Source organism: Crocodylus siamensis, chromosome 15, assembly GCF_052110815.1.
Source record: "Crocodylus siamensis isolate JL-2025a chromosome 15, ASM5211081v1, whole genome shotgun sequence".
In the NCBI taxonomy this organism is placed as follows: domain Eukaryota; kingdom Metazoa; phylum Chordata; order Crocodylia; family Crocodylidae; genus Crocodylus; species Crocodylus siamensis.
The window spans coordinates 23,017,396-23,037,973 of record NC_143409.1 but is presented as its reverse complement, the minus strand read 5'-3'; the positions used below and the strand labels follow the sequence as shown (position 1 = coordinate 23,037,973).

The 20,578-nt window shown below is 40.8% G+C and overlaps 1 protein-coding gene across 1 annotated transcript in view; it reads left to right on the top strand.

Moving 5' to 3' along the window:
* MYO5C (myosin VC) overlaps window positions 1–18,879 on the top strand; it is a 60,848-nt gene extending 41,969 nt beyond the window's left edge. Inside the window, exons 29-41 of the mRNA XM_090029043.1 lie at window positions 1,504–1,684; window positions 2,569–2,662; window positions 3,614–3,677; window positions 4,711–4,864; window positions 5,377–5,464; window positions 5,833–5,931; window positions 6,859–7,013; window positions 8,778–8,867; window positions 12,013–12,163; window positions 13,403–13,685; window positions 15,282–15,456; window positions 15,928–16,008; window positions 16,268–18,879. Coding sequence (XP_089885169.1) covers window positions 1,504–1,684; window positions 2,569–2,662; window positions 3,614–3,677; window positions 4,711–4,864; window positions 5,377–5,464; window positions 5,833–5,931; window positions 6,859–7,013; window positions 8,778–8,867; window positions 12,013–12,163; window positions 13,403–13,685; window positions 15,282–15,456; window positions 15,928–16,008; window positions 16,268–16,420 — 1,768 coding nt within the window. The 3' untranslated portion in view covers window positions 16,421–18,879. The remainder of the gene's footprint in view (window positions 1–1,503; window positions 1,685–2,568; window positions 2,663–3,613; window positions 3,678–4,710; window positions 4,865–5,376; window positions 5,465–5,832; window positions 5,932–6,858; window positions 7,014–8,777; window positions 8,868–12,012; window positions 12,164–13,402; window positions 13,686–15,281; window positions 15,457–15,927; window positions 16,009–16,267) is intronic.
* Window positions 18,880–20,578: the final 1,699 nt, after the last annotated feature.

Here is a 20,578-nt window from a genome sequence, read left to right as displayed (position 1 = left end):
GGCAGGGAAATGCATGTAGATATGCATTATATTGTCTAGATCTGCCTATTTTTTCTGCCATCTAAAGTTAAGGAGTGTTTGGTTTCTGGAATCCTCATAAAGTTTCTTCAGCTGTCATATGAACGCTGTTATCTAGATTGCTCACAATACTGGAGGTCTGGGAAAGGTTACCTAAAAATTTGGGTTGAGGGGTCCTTGGGCATTTGGGTTGCATGGTGCTATTTGCATATAATTGAAAAAGTCTACACTGAGGAAATGAATCGGGGAGGCGTAGAAATAAAACATTGCCTGGGACAAAATTAAGAGCATAGAGATCTAAAAGGGAAAGACCTGAGCAGCAGCCTGAGCTGCACCAGAACTGTAGGGCAGCATGAATAAAGGATTACTTATGCAAGTAAGACTTGGAGAATTGGACATTATAAATATTGAAGCAACTACAGTTTATGGCAGTATTCTATGCAGAGCAAGCACTGAACCTGAACCTCCCCCTAGCCCCCCAGATGTTTTTAATAGCTAGAGGAGTTTTTATGGAGATGCATGAGAATCCCTATAAATCCTCATTTTTTGGTAGGAGATTAGACCATTCACTATAAAAGCCACTGGTTGCAAGTTGCTCATACTCTTACGGTGGACATACTGTATGCAAGAGAGCATTTTCTGTTTTAAATTAGTCACACAGCTCCTATTTAGGACTGTACAGGTAGAAAAGGGACGAATTATGACAAAGTTTTAACAAAAACTGTATTGTTACTTGTCAGACCCATATGTATTGGACTGGAACGACAGTGAACGTAATTAGGGCTTTCTTACACTTTAATCCACCTCAAATTGATTACTTTCTCTGATTTATGTGTCTGCATATCTGTCTTAAGAGGTTCTAAGGTTGTTAAAGGAAATCCCCACTCCTTAAAGACTTAAATAGTATATTGCATGAGTGCTGAGATGAGGACAAATGAGAAAATTGAACAGCTTTGAACTGAATATGCAAGGCTGCTTACACACATGGGAAAAAAACAGTGCTTTACTTAAACTTGGCATGCCCCCACACTGAGCCCAGCGCATGTCCAAAAGCAGCAGTGCATTAGTTGCACCCATTTTCCCGTTGTCTGTAGAGATTAGATGCTTTAGTGGGGACTTTTTGGTGCTTAATTCTAGTAGTTGATTGAATCAGCCTTAGCTAAAAGCATCAAAAAGTACTACTGAAGCACCTGATATCTACAGATTCTGCAGAACCAAGTCAAAGTAATGGGCTGCTGCTTTCAGTAGAATGCAGTTTTGGGGGTTTTTGTTCCCCATGTCTGTCAGCACCCTGTATGGCTAAAACTACCCAAACTGATCCCTTATAATGTGAAACAAACTGTGTATTTTGGGATATCTTGTGCTTACATAAGTTCCATGGAGGTACAGATTATGCACTTGCTAGATATAACTGGATGCTAACATAGTGTCTTGATTTGATTTTAACCATAAGAGAAAGCACCAAGAATTTTTCTTTTTTAACAGAGTGTTGGAAAGTCATTTCCAGTCTCAGAAAGACATTTATGAAAAAGAGATTGAAGCTTTGAACTTTAAAGTTGAACATCTCAGTCAAGAAATTAACCATTTACAGAAGTTATTTAGGAAGGAAAATGACATAAATGACAGTATTCGACTCGAAGTCAGCAGGCTAACATCAGAAAATATGGTAAGATTCAAGTAGTACTGGACAAATTATTTTTCTTTTAAAACCCTTAAAAGATTTATCTTGTCTATCAATCATACTTGTTAAATGGTCTTGACTAAACTATTAAAAAAATAAATAGCTATTAAGCTATTAATATAACATTTTCCCACTGCTGAGCCAAATAAAACAGAATTGCAACATACTATACTGCATGCTGACCTTCCTGTGTTACAGATATATACACCAAGCGATCATTGTCATACTGAAATGATATTTAAGAAACAATTCAGATGTGACTTGTAGGCAAAACAGTGGGGTTTTCCCACTATTAGTTTTGAAAAGTGCTGTGCAGTGCATGAACAGGTGCAGTGCTGTTCTGCAGTGCTGGAACAGGTGGGCAGAAGCTTGTTTTGTTGTTTTATGTAGAAGTTGTGAAATTTTTCATTGAAACAGCTATTTGAACAACAAAGTTCAAAAAGGTTCAAATCCAATAGCTGGAGGTAGTCATAGATTCATAGACATTAGGGCTGGAAGGGACCTCGGAAGATCATCGAGTCTAGCCCCCTGTCCCAGTCCATAATGATATCCTCTGTAGTCGCATATACATACCCATCAGTATTCTCATAGATCCTTCACATTATTAGATAGTATTCCAAATCTCTAGCTTAAATAGCACAGACCTCTAGTAATTAAGCCAAAGGGGGTTCTCCGTTTATATGTCAATTGACTTTTAAGTCTTATATCCTCTTTATACAGGTTTGATACTGTGTCCACTAGAGGGCAGTTGTATACACAATAAGTAGCTAGTAAATTACAAACATCACTTACAAGTCCAAAAACTGGACATTACCTGTCAGTGAAGTATTTAGAAATTAAATTATTCATTAGTTTTTTTCTCTTTAAAGGTGATCCCAGACCTTAAACAGCAGATTTCTGAACTGCAAAACCAAAAGATGGATCTTGAAAACCACTTTCAAGAACAGACTGCAAAGATGAAAGGTAAAGTACCGATGTGGGGCCCAGGCTTGCAAGCACTCAATGTAAGCCAAAAGCTTACTAATATGAATTTCAGATTTTTGGCTTTTAAAATCTCAAGCACAACATTTTGTTGACTCCGGTTTTGTGTTTTTCCCTTGTTAATAAAATGTGAAACTGTATAAAGAAAATGTAAGTTGTTAGTACAGTTTATTTTTGTATGATCTTTGCACTAAGTAGGTATGAAAAGCATTAAAGTTGTGTTAGCAAGTAGCCTGGACAAAGCGTTGCACTAACATAGCTAGGTTGTTTTTAGAACCCCAGCTAGCTCATTCAGAGCTAGACTGAGTCTCTGTGCTCCATAAGTATACCCTAATGATCTGTAATCTAGTCACAAATGGCCAGTAGACAGTTCCCCTTATGATTTTGTCTACAGTAATGAAAGATTTCCTAGTTTCCCCTGTGCATAAGTTGCATATTACCCAGCAAAGGTTTTTCATTTGTGTGAGGCTTCATTGCTAAATGTAATTGCTGTAGTAGTGCCACAAATGACTATGCCATTTAGTCATCATACTGGAGTACTATAGGTAGAAATAATCAGTTATTTAACTTTTAATTACATGCCATATTCACTGCAAATTGCTTTGTACTCCATGGTATTTACCACGTAGTGTTCAGTTCTGTACCTTTTATGTGAATTCAACTCCCATTGTATACTGGAACTAATATCAACTTGTTGCTTTGCAAGGAAAGGACTTTTTAATACAATATTTGCTTTGTAATCCAATTTCAGTAGATGAAATAGGAAATGATTCATACTTACTTACAAATACTAACGTTCTAATATTATAACATAATGCTCTAACATAAAGTGCTAACATAGTCAAGAAACTGCTCCCCCCATGTGGATTTGGTTGTGTGTGGGTTTGTTTGGGGGTTTTTTGTTTTGATTTTTTTGTTTTTAAATTATCACAGGAAAAATGGAAGGAATATCTGATCAGTTGCATCATAATCTATCAAAGGAAGGAACCCCAAGGAGGTGAGTGGTATTTATTTCGGTGGTGTTTTGAGTTGTTGTTGTTGGGGTTGTTTTGCTTTAAAAAAAAATCTACCGTTATTTACTTGTATCTAAGATGATCCCCCCGATGATTAGATTCTATAGATGGAAAATGTATATGTTTGTTATAATTTCCCATGTTTAGAATCTAATTATTAGAGAACTGTCTTGAATTCATCTTCCCCATTGCTGCAGGGGGCAGGCAGGTGGTATAGGGAAGTCAAGGAGTTTCCCCCTGCTTGTGCTTGCTACCTGCTCCCTTCCTGACCACCCCCCAGCCTCTAGCCCCCTCTGCCTCTCCCCCCAACTTCTGCTCCCTCTTTCTCCCCCCCCCCAAGCCTTTGCATCCTATTCCCCCCCCATCCCTTACCCTCACACTGTACCAGTGGGCTCTACCCCTTTTTGACCTAGGGCACTGAGCACAGCTCCAGCCCAGCCCGCTAGCAACTGTACAGGGTTCAGGGTGCTGCAATGGGCTGGACTGGGGCCATGCTCAGTGCCCTAGCCTGCAGTGTACACAGTCTGCTGGCACTGACCAAGGGTAGGGGGGCAGGTGGGGAACAGAGGCAGTGGGGTTGGGAGGAGATGGAGGGTTATAGAGGTGGTGGGTAAGGGGAGCAGGTAGCAGTTGCAGCTACAGCCCCAACTCCAAACAGGGGCTGGAGCCCAAGCCATAGCAACCACCTGCTGGCCCACCACCCTTGTAATCAATTCCAAGACACGGGGCCTGCCCTGTTAAATGGGAGAAAAACTTTGTCTTAGAAATGAGTAAATACAGTATTTGAGAAATGTGGATATAATGCAGCAGGCTGGATGGCCAAAGACAATTTAAAACTTTAAATGCTGGAATTTTATATAAGAATCACTATACATTCCTGGGGGACTCTGTGGGAAAGTACTTCTGGTAACTTGATAGGTGCCCCAGAGGGAAAGAACACTTAACCTGTTGTTTAGCAATATTGTACCTTGTGGGAAGAAGGATAAGAAAAGAATAAGACCTTTTTGTGATTTCTAGAAAACTGGAAGCTGAGAATGAAATATACACAAAAGAAAAAGAAAAGCTGATTGCCACAAGCCAAGAAATTCAGGGGACAAACGATCACTTAAAGAAACAACATGAAAATGAAATAAAAAGGCAGGAGGCATCTCGCCTTGCTGTGGAAAACATGGTGAGGAAGTAAAGTTCAGAATCCATGGCAGAGGGGCAGTGGGAAAAGAAATCCAAGATTCTGGGATTTGAACTAAACGCTTCCCTGCAGTGCACAAATGTACAAAGGGACAAGAGAATGGGCAAGGGTTGCTCCAGGCCTATATTGGGCCAGGCACATGCTCCCTCCTTGTGTTGTGTCTGTAGAAAAAATGAGGAGCTATAAAGCCAGCAGCAGCATTAGACATCTGAGTGGGGAAAGGGACAAGGCCACAACCCTATTCCTGCTACAGCAGATCCAGGTCACCATTTAGGACAGGCAAACGTGCTACTGTTGTGTGAGTTTTCCATGCAGTCCCTCTGTTCTGTTTGATTAATGTGCGTTGCCTCTATGGGCTATCATTGGATACTAGTGTTCCTACCATCCCCCACCCCCAGTGCACAGGTACAAAATTACATGCAGAAGTGGAAGGCATTGTTTAAAGAACTACAGGTAGTTACAGATTCATTGACTAGTTTTGTTTGATTTTGTAGGAGCTTGAAGAAAAGCTAGACATGAAAGACAGGATGATAAAGAAACTGGAGGATCAGATCAGGACTCTTACCAAAACTATTGAAAAGGGTAGGACTTACTTCATACAGTTTAAAATAATTTTGAATGGATGGCATAGTGTAAGAATGAGAGTGTGTGTGTGTGTTGGTCACGCTGTTTTGAAATTCAAAATGTCATAATTTCTTCCATTTTGAGACCATTCTTGACTAATATTAAGATATGTAACTAGCGTCTTTCTGTCTTTGTATTGCAAGTAGTGAAGTCAGTAAGATTTTTTTTTTCTGTGAGGAAGTGTTTGCCAATAATAATTGGACCCATAAGCTGAAGGTATTTTTGCAAATGGGAACTACGCTGTATTTGTTGTAGTAAGAACTGCAGATCTCTAATAATTTGTTGTAACATTTACCTGCAAGTAACAGTATTTTTGTGTTTGACAGCCAATGAACTGCATGTGCCAGCAGCACCTAAAGAATACATTGGAATGATGGAATACAAAAAGGAAGATGAAGGAAGAATTGTTCAAAATCTAATTCTTGGTATTTCAATAGTGTTTTGATTATATTTAGTTATAGAGCGTTAAATAAATTCCAACTTTTTGTGTTTTAGTTATCTGATTATTAACTCTGATCTTACCTCCCTTCTCTCTCAACTCTAACATTACTCCTAGGGGCTTCATACTTCTATTAATGGTTGATTCATGTTTCAAGGGCAGAAGTGCTTTATTGGAGTTTCAGTCTGACTCCACTATCTTTCTTCATCTTTGTTCATTTCTGAAACTAGAAATCTCAGAAGTAATCCAGGACCCTGAATTTCTTTTGATTCCAGGTCTACTTTGTAAGTTATCAATCTCATATCTAGTCCTCACCCCCTGGCTTATCTTTTCTCATCCATCCGTGGTGTGGATATAACATCTAGTTGTGATCTGTATTGTGTGGGCTTGACCCATTGTTGTCCCACAGCATCGACCCATTTCCTTCCCTAACTTTCTCTACTCTAAGGGTTGCACTTTCACTTATGTCTTCCTTCATGACCTTTTTCCTTCCTCCTGAATAATTTCCAACCTTTAAATCTTACCGTAAAATCTATATCCTTGCTTTAAGCTATTTATTTCCCATGTTCTTCACTGCTCCCATTAACAAATATGCAAGAATGTTTGATATCTCTGTTGCCTGGAAATATCATTCGTCTTTTCTCACCTATTGAATTGCTGTTACAAGAGACATTGTATTTTATAAACTATCACAGAATTTCCTCTGTGGCTCTGCAAAGTTTTTATATTACTTATAGATGAAATACAGTAAATGGGATGGCATGGTACCATAACCAATTCATAAATTGGTTAATGAGTGTGATTTCATACCGTATTTAATTAATTTAAGCCATTTACCTTTTGAATAATAACTAGATGGGATCTCTGTGTTTTCTTATAAATTGTGACTGCCCAACGACTCTGTTTTATGCAGATCTCAAGCCACGTGGTGTGGTAGTAAATATGATACCAGGTCTTCCAGCTCACATCCTATTTATGTGTGTGAGATATGCAGACTATCTCAATGATGCTGATATGCTGAAATCTTTCATGAACATAATCATTAATGGGATCAAGCAAGTTATTAAGGTAAAAATACTTCTTGTGCACTTTGCTGTTTTGTAGGTTTCATTGTCAATGCATCTAAAAAGTTTAGAATGTGTACACTTGATGCCTGGAAAAACACTTGAGTTTTCATCTATTATAAGAAGATTATTGTTGGTCATATTTTAATGATAGTAGCAGTGCAGTAGTGCCACATGCTTCTTGTGGTGCTCTGAGCTAAGTACACACGATGATTGTTTGTCCTTATCCTGGACGGTTGATGAGGTTGAGCCATAATTTTTTTGAATACAGTATAACCTCATAAATCTGGCACTCAAAATTCTGGAATTCTCAAAAATCCGGCACTGCAGGCAAGGTGGCATCATCGGTTCCTGGGGCTGCAGCAGGGAGCAAGGTGGAGGGAACTGTAAGTGGGCGCAGAGTGCAGGGCAGGGGGTGCAGCTCCTGCTACTATGTACACCACAGGAGGGCTGTGCACTGGGGGGTTGTGCTGGGCTCTTCCTGGAGGGCGTCTGACCCCGGATCTGCACACCAAAGAGCAGGCTGCCGGTGTAGGCTGGGGCCAGTTGCAGCACCAAGGCTCTTTCCAGTGCTTGGGGCAGGTGGCAGCCTGCTCTCATCCAGCACGCAGACCCAGGGGCACGCACCCTCCCAGGAAGAGCCCATAGCCCTTCTGGGGTGCACGTAACAGCAAGAGCCACACCCCCGCACCCTGCACCCACTTACAGTTCTTTCTGCTTTGCTCCCTGCTGCAGCCCCAGGAGCCAAGGATGCCACATGCCTGCTGTGCTGCACCCCTCCCTCAGCCCCTTTCCTAGCCCCAGCCTCACTCATTCAAAAATCTGAAATTTTCAAATTTCCGGCAGGTGCTAGGTCCCCAGCATGCCGGATTTATGAGGTTATACTTTACTGGATATCTAAGAAACCAGTTGCTAAATATGTTAACGTTGCCCATGTTTTCAGCCATAATAAAAATTGCTGAAAGGAGCAAAAATTGTTTAACGTGTGTGTTTGATTCTGGATTCTTTTATGTGGAATATTAGGTGGTATTTGCATTATGTTTGAAGAGTGTACTAGCATTTTAAAATGGTTCTTGTTAACAAAGTACTGTAATGCATTTAAATCCTAGAAGATCAGTAAACTGATGAAGCCATGCTATAAGCCAGGATCAACAGTCTGTTAATTCATATATACTATAAAGTCAGCCATGTCATTCTTTCAATATTATATTGTGAATTTGTGGTTCAGTAAAGCAAAATCCTGGTTCTTTTTCCAACAGAGGTGTGAGTGAACCACAATTTATGCAACCAGGTTTGCAGTATGGATGTGTTCTCAATTTATTTACAAACCAGTTTCTGTTACTGTTCATGCCTCTGTATTGATTACATCCCAAGAAAAGCTTGTAATTAACTTGCTAACAAAAACCGTGTTTACATACAGCTATGACTTGTGTAGTAGGCTCTGCTTCTGAATTTCAGATGGGCCCCTTTAAATAGTTTACTTTCAGTTGTCTTTATATACAGTTTTTTGTAGTGAAGTCCCCCCATTCCTGCAGTACTGTTTTTAAGCCTCTTTTAAACATGTCTCATCCACATGGTCTAGCCACACCATGGTACTATTACATTTAAATAATTGTAACGATGTTGTGATGTGGAAATGAGAAGATTTGTATTGAGTACTTCAGAGACTCTGTAAAGTTCCTTTACTGTAGCATGAGGCTATTGTACTAACCCTGTTTTGATTTTAAGAATTATATTTGTTTAAAAGATTTTGCTTATCATTGTTTAGGAACATATTGAAGATTTTGAAATGGTGTCTTTTTGGCTCTCCAATACATACTATTTTCTTAACAGTCTGAAACAGTATAGTGGGGAAGAGGTAAGAATTCTTTCATTACTTTCTGTTTTATATAATTTCATTTAACTTCCTAACCAGATTGGACAGGAGTCATCAGCCAGGCTGTTTCACTGAAATATCTGAAACTCATTTATTCAAAAATCAAATTCTGTAATAGTTGTGATGTTGACTTACATGTGTCATAAAATGGAATTGAACTAATATTGCAAAAGAGCCTAAGATGTTAAAACGATAACAGATTATTAAAGCAAAAGGAAAGAAACTTACCTTGGGAGTGCTGCTTAGTTTGATCTTCAGTTTAATATAAATTGGTTCTCAGAAGAGCAGGTATTTGTATCAAAAATAATTGTCACCCTTTCTTTCACACAACTGTTACTGCTTCAAGCATATATTATTAAACATTTGATAACAGGAAGATTAAAATTTAGAATGAAATCAAAGAAGAAAATCCCAGGAAAGAGCAATTACTTTGGTTCAGTGTGAAAACCAGATAAAGATTATTTTTTTCAGCTGTTTCATTTTGAGTTCTGTGGTTAGCAGAGGAGCAGGCAAAATGTAGGCCTGATCCAGCCCACCAGGCCATTCTATCTGGCTCATGGGGCCCCTCCAAAAAACAATTATTACCAGCCCAAGGCTGCCCACTGAAAACCAGCTGAAGGAGGAGGCTTTTAGAGGTTGTGCACCATTGGATCAAGTGGACTTTGTGGGGCATCCAGCACTCCATCTGGGAACCCCATGTAGAGGCACCAAGCACTGTGGCGCATGACTGGACAGCTGGTGAATGGGGAGGATAGTTCCTGCCTGCAGGAGGGGTGGGTGGGGGTGGGACTTGTGTGTGGGTGTGGACCCCGCTGCCATGGTGCACAGTCCCCATTGGCAGTGGCAGGCCCTTGGGGCACTCCTGGTCTACTGCAGGCAGAGCCCCCTGGTGGCATGTGGCTCCAATTGAATCCTGAGAACTGCATATAGCAGCATGGAGCCCACCCACCCTGGCCCACCGGCATGCGCCTTCGAGTCAAACCAGACTGGCCCCCTGCCAGCATATGGGGCTTCTGGCACAGCAACTGGGAGCCATCAGGCTGGGCCATCTCCATGCCTCTACATGAGGCTTCCAGCACTCCAGTGGGAAGCTGCACATGGAGGTATGGAGCAAACCTGGCCCTCTGGCTTACAACTCCCTGTGACTCCTGGTCTCTGCACAGTCAGGCTGGGCAGCTCCATGCCTCTACATGCAGCTCCCTGCTGGAGTGCTGGAAACCCCAAATGGAGGCACAACGCCAACCTGGCCCAACGGCATGTGGCTCCCGCCCGTAGTGCTGGGAGCTCCATGTGCAGGCACCGAGCCAGCCCAGTCTGGCTTGAAGAAGTGTTCCAGCAGGCCAAGCCAGGGTGGCTCTGTCCCACCATGTGCAGCTCCTAGGATTCAGCTGGAAGCATGTGTTGCCAGGGGGCTCTGCTTGCTGCAGGCCAGGAACACCTCAAGGGCCTGCTGCCAGCTGCTGCTGCTGCCAGCAGCAGGGGCTGTGCACCATGCCAGGTGGGGAGGTGGGGGCACGTGGTGCTGGAGCCCACACACACCCCATACCCACCCTCGCACATTCCCAGAACCCCCCCCCCCACCACCACAAATGCCACATCTCCCATAGACCCCCTTATGAGACCCACACCCCTTCACAAACCCCATCCACAAATCACACACATACATACTCCCACACAGTATACAAGAGTAAGATTTTATTTTGAACTATGATGCAATCACCTCTAGATACACTATGCAAACAGATGTAAATCAGGACAAAACTAGTCTTTTAAATAAAATTACAATATGGTATAGTAGATGTTCGAATTTTAGTATACAAGTTGTGTTTTTTTCTGGTTCCAAGGTGGCAACCCTCCCTTCCAAATGGAGTACTTCTGGGGAAGGGGAGGGATGCGATTTCTGGTGGCAAAGGTCAGGGGTGGGATTTCTGGTCCCAGGATGGCAATCGGGGACGGGGACCTGTCAAGAGGTGGGGCTACCCTTGTGGCCTTATACAGCTCACCAAATGTCATTAAGTGGTTCTCCAGACAAAATAATTGCCCACTCCTGGGTTAGCATGAACCCCGAATTCTAAGCATATTTGATATAAACCCACATGGATGCTATCTCAAGGCAGTATTCACCTGAACCACTGCAAATTAAAAACAATGATTTTTAGAACTCAGTTTATGTGATTATATAAATTGCTGAGGTACCTATACATGTGGAGTGAGGCTGTTCCAACATGCTGTAATTACAGGACTTAGGAGCAGACTCTACTGGAGCATGGTAATTACTGCGCTTCAGAATCATATGTATCAGCCTCCCCATTCTGACAAATGGTGGCTAGGGCGCTTTAACTAAAGCTTGTTCAATAAGCTTTAAAGCATCTCCATTGCCATTTTTCAAGACAGGGATGTTGATACACGTAACACTACAGGCACTTTAACTAAAGTGACTCTCAGAGCTGCTCTTATTAAAGTGCCACTCTCCCCCTCCCCCTTCATGCCTACACACACACTCCCAGATGACCTATATGAATAACCGTGGACTCCACCTTGTGGCCATTTTGTTCGCTAAGATTTTGAAGCAGTAGGAAAGAGGCAGTGTCAACTGAAAGCAGTGCAGTGGGATTTTTTTTCCACAATTCCACTGCATACCTGGAGGTAGGTTTGATCCTAGACAGTAGTTCCAGGCTTGGGTGCAAGTTTGCTCCTTTAAAGTAGCTCTGTAATGAACTAAATATTCTTTGGGAGAGATGTATTTTAATCCAGAGTTCTGAAGTGGAAGCTCGCTTTTATACAAAATACAAGACCCAGAACATTTTACTATCATGAATAGATGCCTTTTAACTTCTCTGAAGCAAGGAAATACGAATTTCATGCATTTCATGTGAATCTAGAGCTTGATCCAAATCCTTTAAAATCTATGCCGGTCTTTCTTTTGGCTTCAGCAGGCATTGGAGCAAGTGAGCAGTACTAGAAATATATGTGTATAAAGTTCAGGACTAGTAGTAATTGCTGATTAGTTTTGACTTATTTGTATCTGTTTGCATACAGAATTTGCTTATCTAGTTCACATAAAGCGCTTTAAAATGTATTGGTACTGATGATTTTTAGTATTTATCAGTTTAAAATGTGCTTTCAGGAGTTCATGAAGCACAACACTCCCCGTCAGAATAAGAACTGTTTGAAGCATTTTGATCTTTCAGAGTACAGACAAATACTTAGTGACTTGGCCATTCATATCTATCACCAGTTCATCATTGTAATGGAGAACAACATTCAGCCAATGATAGGTAAGAGGGAAGAAAAAAAATCAGTGAAAATAAATCGACTAATAGCTTCTTAGGTATTTGAATAAATCTTGGATGTGGACACAGGGACAGGCAAAAGTGCTGTCACCTACATGCACAAATGCTATTTATAATACAGGTGTGTACACATTTCGTGTGTGTGTATATACATTTGTATTAATATATACGTATGTATATTTTTTAGACAGTTTTATTGACTGGAATATCACCAGAAGTTTTGAATATGCATTATCCCTCAGAGCAGTTTTTCCCAGCGTGGAGCAGGCCCCTGGAATGCAGAAAGTTACTGGGAGTGGAATCAAAGATGTAGAAATTAAACACGTTAAAAATGCATGACAGGGTTGAAGAAGGCTTGGTTAGTATTATTTTCCTACAGGTGGGGACTCCTTAAGGAAGACCTGCCTTCCAGGTCTCCCCTTCTACATTTGTCCTGCAGTTCTCTACCCTGACTCCATTCTAACTGGCCATACAGGCGACCAGTTATGAAGCAGCAGTGCATTCCATTTCTGTATTGCTGTTTTCAATGTAGGTTTCAGATTTTCTTCTTGAGGACTGCTGCAATTCTGTTGTTATACAGTGGCTATGTTTTCTTGTCCTTCTCTAATTATTTGTGATACCACAAAAGCCTTTTTAATTTAAGATTCTTGTAATGCAGACTTTTACCTCTCACCGAAATGTTAACAACAGACAGCAAGAAATGGCTTCTGGAAGCTACAGGAGCTTGTACACATGATGAAATTGGCCTTTTAAGTGGTTTTATTGCCCTTTTTCACCATCTTAATGACTTCACTGTTTACACCTGTGGTGGTATATTATGTTTTAATTTCATCATGGTGTACATGTGCAGCAGCGTATTTTACGTTAAATGACTTTGGATGTAGCAAAATAAAATGCATCCGATGTATTTTAGTTTGCTACATAACAAATTGCAGTGATACATCCAGAGAAGGTGGTGGAGATGCTGCATAGGGCAGATAACGTTGCCTTCCATCCATTTTGGAATACCACACTGAGATAACAGGGCCTTGAGATTTATCCTGAAAACATGCATGCCCATAATTTTCATACACATGCTCTTTCTCTATCATTACTAGTGTACCAACAAGCTACAATTTAAAACTGTTGAACTATAGATCCTTAATATATCTAGTATTCCCAAACCCAGTTTACCACAATTAAGAGAACCCTTAATTTTTTTTGGTTTTCCTATTGTCTTTTCAGTGCCGGGCATGCTTGAATATGAAAGTCTTCAGGGAATTTCTGGCTTAAAACCAACAGGATTCCGTAAACGTTCTTCTAGTATAGATGACACAGATGCCTACACAATGACTTCTATCCTGCAACAACTCAGCTATTTTTATAGCACAATGTGCCAGAATGGCTTGGACTCTGAGCTTCTAAAGCAGGCAGTGAAACAGCTTTTCTTTCTCATTGGAGCTGTCACCCTCAATAGTCTCTTCCTCCGCAAGGACATGTGCTCTTGTAGGAAAGGAATGCAGATAAGGTAAAGCCAATAAAGTTTCAGCAAGTGCTCCCTTGAGAGAGAGGATTGTTTACTACACTGTAGTGCTGTTCATTGTGTTATTTGGTGCCCTGTAAATATTCCAGTGGGAGGTGACAACCAGTTCTGACTCTCTAGTTGGACAAGGACTGTCCTATCTCTGAACTTTCTCATCTCAAAATACTCCATATTATGGTGCGTATGACCATTTAAATTTATGATTTACGTGAAGTACAAAATAAATGTCATTCATAGCAGGGTGAAAGGCCACATGCTCAAATCTGAAGACTTTGTTGTCTTTCCCCCTGGGATATGTCCAGAGATTTTATTATACAAGTTCATGCATAGAAATGTATCATAGTGGATACATTTGCATAAAGCAGAAACTGTATTCCCCAACTAGCAAACAGAGAGAAACAGAATTCCTTTACTTACTGATGAGACAGGCATCAGGACAAAGCCATTGAGGATTTGTCCCAAGCTTCCACAGTTCCTTGTTAACATGTGCATTGAAGAGAATATAGATCTTACTTTCTGCAAAAGAGAAACAGTTCATTTGCAAGCCATTAAACGAGTGGTTCTAATCCTTTTTAGGCTCAAGGCACCACTTTTCACTCATTTTTCTGTAGTAAAAAAAAAATGTTCAATTCTCTGTTGCAAAAAAAACTCAGAAAACGAAAACTTGGTCAGAATGTTTTTAACACTGTAAATTCTACTTAAAATCTCTGGGTTTATCTTGTGGAGCTCATTTGCATACATAACAGTGCTAACATTGTTTGGCACTCTGGCCCCCTTGAAAGGATCTCAAGGCACCCCAGGGTGCTGCAATACTCTAGTTTAGAATCCCTGCACTAGATAGTTTGGAGGCTGAACAAAAGAAAATCAGTAGTGAGAGGATTTTTCTGGATAACTCAGGAAAATGGCAAAGATGGAGATGTTTACCCTAGATCAGGGGTTTCAACTTTTTTTGGTCAGTGTACCCCCAGCAGTTGGTCGAAAAGGCAGAAGTCCCCCAGCGGCCAGACCAGCAGGGGGGATCCCCCCACAGTGACCAATCAAGGGAGGATGGGGTTCCCCCAGCAGCCAGTCAACAGGGGGAGGGTCCCCTACTGCAGAGTACCCTGGAGGCCATCACAAATACCCCCAGGGGTACGCATACCACCAGTTGATCATCACTCAAAAGAATTTGACCCAAACGGTGCAATGGTCATCAGCTCTTTGCTGTCAAAAGAACTGCAAGAGTTAAATTTGAAAGGAATTTTGAGTACTGTTGCAACCTCTTGATAGGATACAAAGCTATACATAGCCCTGAAACTGGAGAGTCATCTTTTCTAGTGCAGTCTATATGAAATGCAGAAAATAAACAGGATAAAATGGTGCAAATTTAAACTAGATTTTAAAAATCTAGTTTAAATTTCTTTAATAATCTTAGGTGTCTATATAATTTTTTACCTAATGTGTATGAATTTTAACCAGACAGTCATGTGTTCCTTTATCCTCCAGTGTTTCTTTATCGTCATTCATTACCGGATTAGTTTAGCCTGACTAGTTTGTGAGGGGAAGCAGACAATTCTATGCTTATTTATGCCCTAACTCCAGGTGCAATATCAGCTACTTAGAAGAATGGCTTAAAGAAAAGAATTTGCAGAACAGCACTGCTAAGGAAACCCTGGAGCCTCTCTCTCAGGCAGCCTGGCTCCTTCAAGTCAACAAGATCACAGATGATGATGCCAAGGAAATATGTGAATGCTGTACATCCCTGTCCACTGTGCAGGTGATGAACTGTGTCATTTTCTACTGTCATTCTGTTTTTTGAAAGAACTTTCTGCCTCCCACTTTATGTATACAACATCCCCAAGTGCTCCAGCCCACTATATCCAACTCTAGGCTGTGACTCAATTTCTTTGTTTGCATGTTCTGCTTAAGTGTCTTGTTCTGTCATGGCTGCCTGTCCACCTTGTTCCATTTCTAGGTTTGCTCTCAGTTCTGTCCTCTTCTCTGTTCTCCGGGATCCTTTCTTTTCCTTTGGAGATAAGCTTTAGCAGGTATCATGCTCACAACATTCACTACTTTCCTGAGGGAATAAAATCTGCCTCTTTTTAAAAAAAAAAAAAAAAGTGCTTACTGTGCCTTCAATCAGTTAAATACCAATGAAGACATCATGTTCATGCCTTTTCACGTGAATCTATTACTCTTTTGTGTCATGGATTGCAAACATTAAGCAAGTCTATCTTAATTTATACAGATAGTAAAGATCCTCAATTCATACACTCCTATAGATGACTTTGAGAAAAGAGTGGCCCCATCATTTGTTCGTAAAGTCCAGGTAAGATCCATAAATTGTTTCCACATATGCATTCAAGTTACGGTGGATATTCCACACACTCTTTATTTTGCTAAGTGTTCATACTAGACTTTCCTATCAAAGCATGATACAGTTACTGCTCTCCTGGGTAAGGGACAAAAAAAGAATTATATGAAAATAAATACTTTAGAGATAATTTAGAATTACAGTAACAAAATTGTCTTCTGTTATTTGTTTCTGAAACAGACCTTTTCCCTGACCCTCTCTGTTCTGATTTCAGGCCATGCTAAATAATCGAGAAGATATGCCACAGTTGATGCTAGACACCAAATATCTCTTTCAAGTGACATTTCCCTTTACCCCCTCTCCATATGCACTGGAAACTATACAAATCCCCAGTAGTTTCAAACTTGGCTTTCTAACAAGAGTGTAATAAAAAAAAAAAAAAAAAGAAGGATTTACCAATTGTCCATCATAGACCAAATGAAGAGCAAACTTTTGTTACTCAATCCTGTGACTGGAGTTTATAGACAGAGTACTCTTTTTAAACAGCTGTGAAATCAGGACACAGATTGTAAGAGTAATTTGTGTTCCAGACTGTAACTTCTGTTGTCCTTTACCCAATATTGTTCCTTTTCTGTTGCATTTCTGCAAAGGATGAGAGCTGGATACTAAAGTGGCCCTCTGGTTTTGGAGCCAGAATGTCACTAAGACAGTAACAGAAATCTATATTGGTGCTTCAGGATTAATGACAGATTGCCAGTCAGGTAGAAAATGGGGCAACAACTATTACAGTACAACTTTTATGGTGCCATCTCCTCTCACAAGTGAGCTGTTTCATAGGAGTTCTTCTCATTCCTTTCATCTGATGGATTTATTTTACAGCAGTCTTCACCCAGCATTGTTTCCTGTGGCATCATCCCTTCCATTAGAATCGTCTTCTTTAGTAATAACAAGTAAATAATGTTTTGTGCCCTCAGGAGAATGTAGCAGTAGCAAATAGAGGGTTTTCCTACAACAGTTTAAACAAAAATCGATACAAATTGCTCCTCTGAACTTGGGAAAAGTTCTGGTATAAATGTAAGGAAGCTCTTCAGCAAACTAAGGTTCTCCTTTTCACTTACAGGCTGGTTTGTCTCTCAGAAATGTCTGTATTATGGTTTTATAGACAGGCACATATCAGAGACCTGTTCCAAGAAGAGGTGGGACTAGGGCACTTAGTTTTCCAGAAGGTTTCAATTCCACTTAATAAAATTCCAGGGAGTTCAACTCTAGGGTTCTGTTTTGGCCCATTCTGGATTCTTACAAGGGAATGATGTTGTTTTAGGTCTGACTTAAGGCCTATTGCATCTGGACCAATGGTAGTAGCCTGAAAGTGAGTTAGGAAACATAACTGAAATAGAGTTTTTAATAAGAACTTACCAGCACCGTATATCATGGAAATTCTGAGTTTCTACAGACCATCCTGCTTGTTTCCCCTTTAACATTCTCACGTGCAGCCAGTCAGGCGAACCCTAGCATATCTCACTTGGACATTTTGGCCCTTTGGGAGGTGCTCATTTCCCACAGTGGTGGGTGTCAGAAAAGAACCAAGAGAGACCAGAAAGGGTCCCCTTCTGCAACCACTCTGAATGAGCTATTTGTCACAAGGCTGAGTCAGCAGGCAGTAGGCAGTGTTTGCAGGACTGTGCTCTAAACATGTATAAGTTTCTGGTATGACCATCCTTGGTGACAACTTTTTTTTTAATTTTTGAAGAGGGTGATATAGTTAGGGAAGGCCCTGCTTTGAGCAGGAATTTGAACTAGATGACCTCCTGAGGTCCCTTCCAACCCTAATTGTCTGTGATTCTGTAGTGCCACAGAATGGAAATAGGAAACAGAGCAGGAAAAGAGATAGTAAGGGAGGATGGGAAATAGACCCATTCCCACATACAGTCAGGAATTAGGAATAGGCAGAGGGGCCTACATGGTGACAATATCAACAGCTGCACTACCAGTCTCTAGTCCAGCTCCCCCTGTATGTGCAGACTACTTGGTGAGTAAATCCAGCTCCTGTGGTGAACCCTACTACCAGATGCAGCCTGGTTTCTCTGTATGTGTTCTTATTTTTTTCATTTGATGTATACACTACTTGGAAGCAGAAACAATGCCACCTCTTTGGTCTGTGCAGTAGGACACCCACACACAGCATACAGCAGATAACTTTTTATTGATTTGCTATGGTGCCCTGTGAGAATAATTGAAGTAACAACACCCTAGAAAAAACCCAGGTTGATCCTGATGATGATTTACTAATCAGGTGTTAGAACTTAAGTATTTAAATGTAATATTAGTAAGGTACAGAATTCTTGTGTGCAAGGACAGATTTCAGTTGCTGCAATATATTTAAGAGGTTTTAACTTAATTCAGTTAGTTTAAACATTGGTCATATGAAGGAATGACAAAGCAATGTTTGCAATATTTTGCTATAGTATTTCTTTAATTTCATGTAACAGCATTTGTGAATTTAAAGATGGAACCACCTTTGGTATTTACTAGCATGCAGATGTATGAAAAGTACATAGAGCAAGAGTTTTTATTGGTTATATATATATATATATATAGTACTCAAGAGTGTCACAGGCATATAAGTAAGCTTATGCTTTCCACAGGTTAAATAGCTTTATTGTAACATCTAAGTAATACCAGAGTTATTTTACTTTTTCATACTCAAACTTTTGAAAAAACTAATTTAAACTCTGAAAGGTTTGGTGAATACTTTTGGTTAGGGGTTAAACTATTGTATCTCCTTCTACATACTACCCCACTCATGGGGACTGCCAAGTAGTGTGTCTGAATTTCTGAAATGTGTGCTGTCTTTGGCTGCTCCTGCATTTCCATAATAAATACTGGTATGACAACAAGTCTGGGTGTTGTAATCTGTATTTATGATATGGCTATTTTGACGTTGGGGCACAGAAGGCATCTGGGTCCATTACAAGGCCTGGTGCTTCAGTGAGACTGGGAGTTAGTAGCCTGTTGCTTAAGAAATGCTGAGGTTGGGGTTCTGTCTGTTAGCCAGGACAGGTTTTTCCCCCATGACTGCTTTGAGATGAACATCCTTTTTCCAGGAGGGGTTCGTGGTCATTAATGATGTGTCTCGGGTGTTCAAGCCAGGGGGTTCTGTCAGAGATTCCCTGTCCATGGCCTGGTATGGGGCCTCAAAGGGCTGGTTGCTGCTCCACAGGAGGGTTGGCTGCCAGTCCAGAAGTGATCGGCATACTGCCCAGTGGCAGCCAGCGTTTTTTTTTATACTGAATATACCGCTCCGCAGTATGCCGGTCACTTATGGACTTCTGGTCTGGCAGCCAACCCTTTGTGGCCAAATGAAATGAATGAAAAAAAAAATCAAATGAAAAAAATAACACACATCAAGCTTATCTTAGTTACTGAGTATAAAAAAGGGTTGACTGCCACTCCACAGTATGCTGGTCACTTCCAGACTGCATTTTGCCAGTCCTCAGTTTGCTGGTCTGTGGTCACCTCCAGTCCACAGTTTGCTGGTCCGTGATCTAAAAAGGTTGGGAATCCCTGCTCTAGGTGATGACCAGAGAGACTCCATTGTCCTTGTCCTCGGGTGGGAATTATAGCAGGTCAGAATGAGGTTTAAGTCTGGCTTTGTTTTTAGTGTCTGCAGTTTTGGGGTTGTATTTATAATTGTAGGAATCACTGCTCCAGATCCCTAAGGTGGGCATCACAGTTGGTGGAATCAAAGCAGATATTGCTTCTCCCAGCACTGCCCAACACCTTGCTCGCCCCTCTTCTTCCTGCCCCTCCCTGCTGCTTTTGTATTTACATTTCTGTCATCTTATACACAGCTTTGTGCACATCCTTTCACAGCGTCTGCTGAGGTGAGCATGAGCTCACAAAAGCTAGTGCTATACATATATGTGTGTGTGTATGCACGTGTGTGTACATCTGCTTTTTGGTTAGTCTATAAGGTACAAATCTACACTGCCTTCTATTTGACTTTTTTGACAGTTACCAAGGGTATCTCAAGCTGCCTGTTACCAATCACCTTCTCCTTGGAGTCCATATCTTATGTCCATGTCACAGAACTACTTCTGATGCCATATGTATCTGCTTCCAAAAAACAGTTCATCATTATACAGGGCATTTTGGTGTTTAACTATTCGATAGAGTTAGGAGTGAAAGAATGCTACTAATATGCTCAAGAAGAAGAAAAGATAGATAATTTTCACAGGAAGGGTCTCTATCACCAAGAATGGGACAGAAGTTTGAAGTAACAGCTTCAGGCTGGGTAATATTATGCACATTTATGGACTGATCCTACCCCTGTTAAATGTAATAGCAACACTGCAATTGGTGGGGTAGGGTATGCAGGTACACAGCTATACCTTGTCATCTGAAATTCCTCTTTCATCGTGCCCTATTTAAGCCACTAGCCTTTGGAATGAACAGTGCAACTGGAGTCTTTGGGTCAGATATAAGACGAAAGAATGACAGATCTGGACCGATTTTGCAGTGTTCTGTGTTTCCTTATGTTCTCATTAGAAATGTCTGTATTTACAGGGAGTTCATGCATATTTTG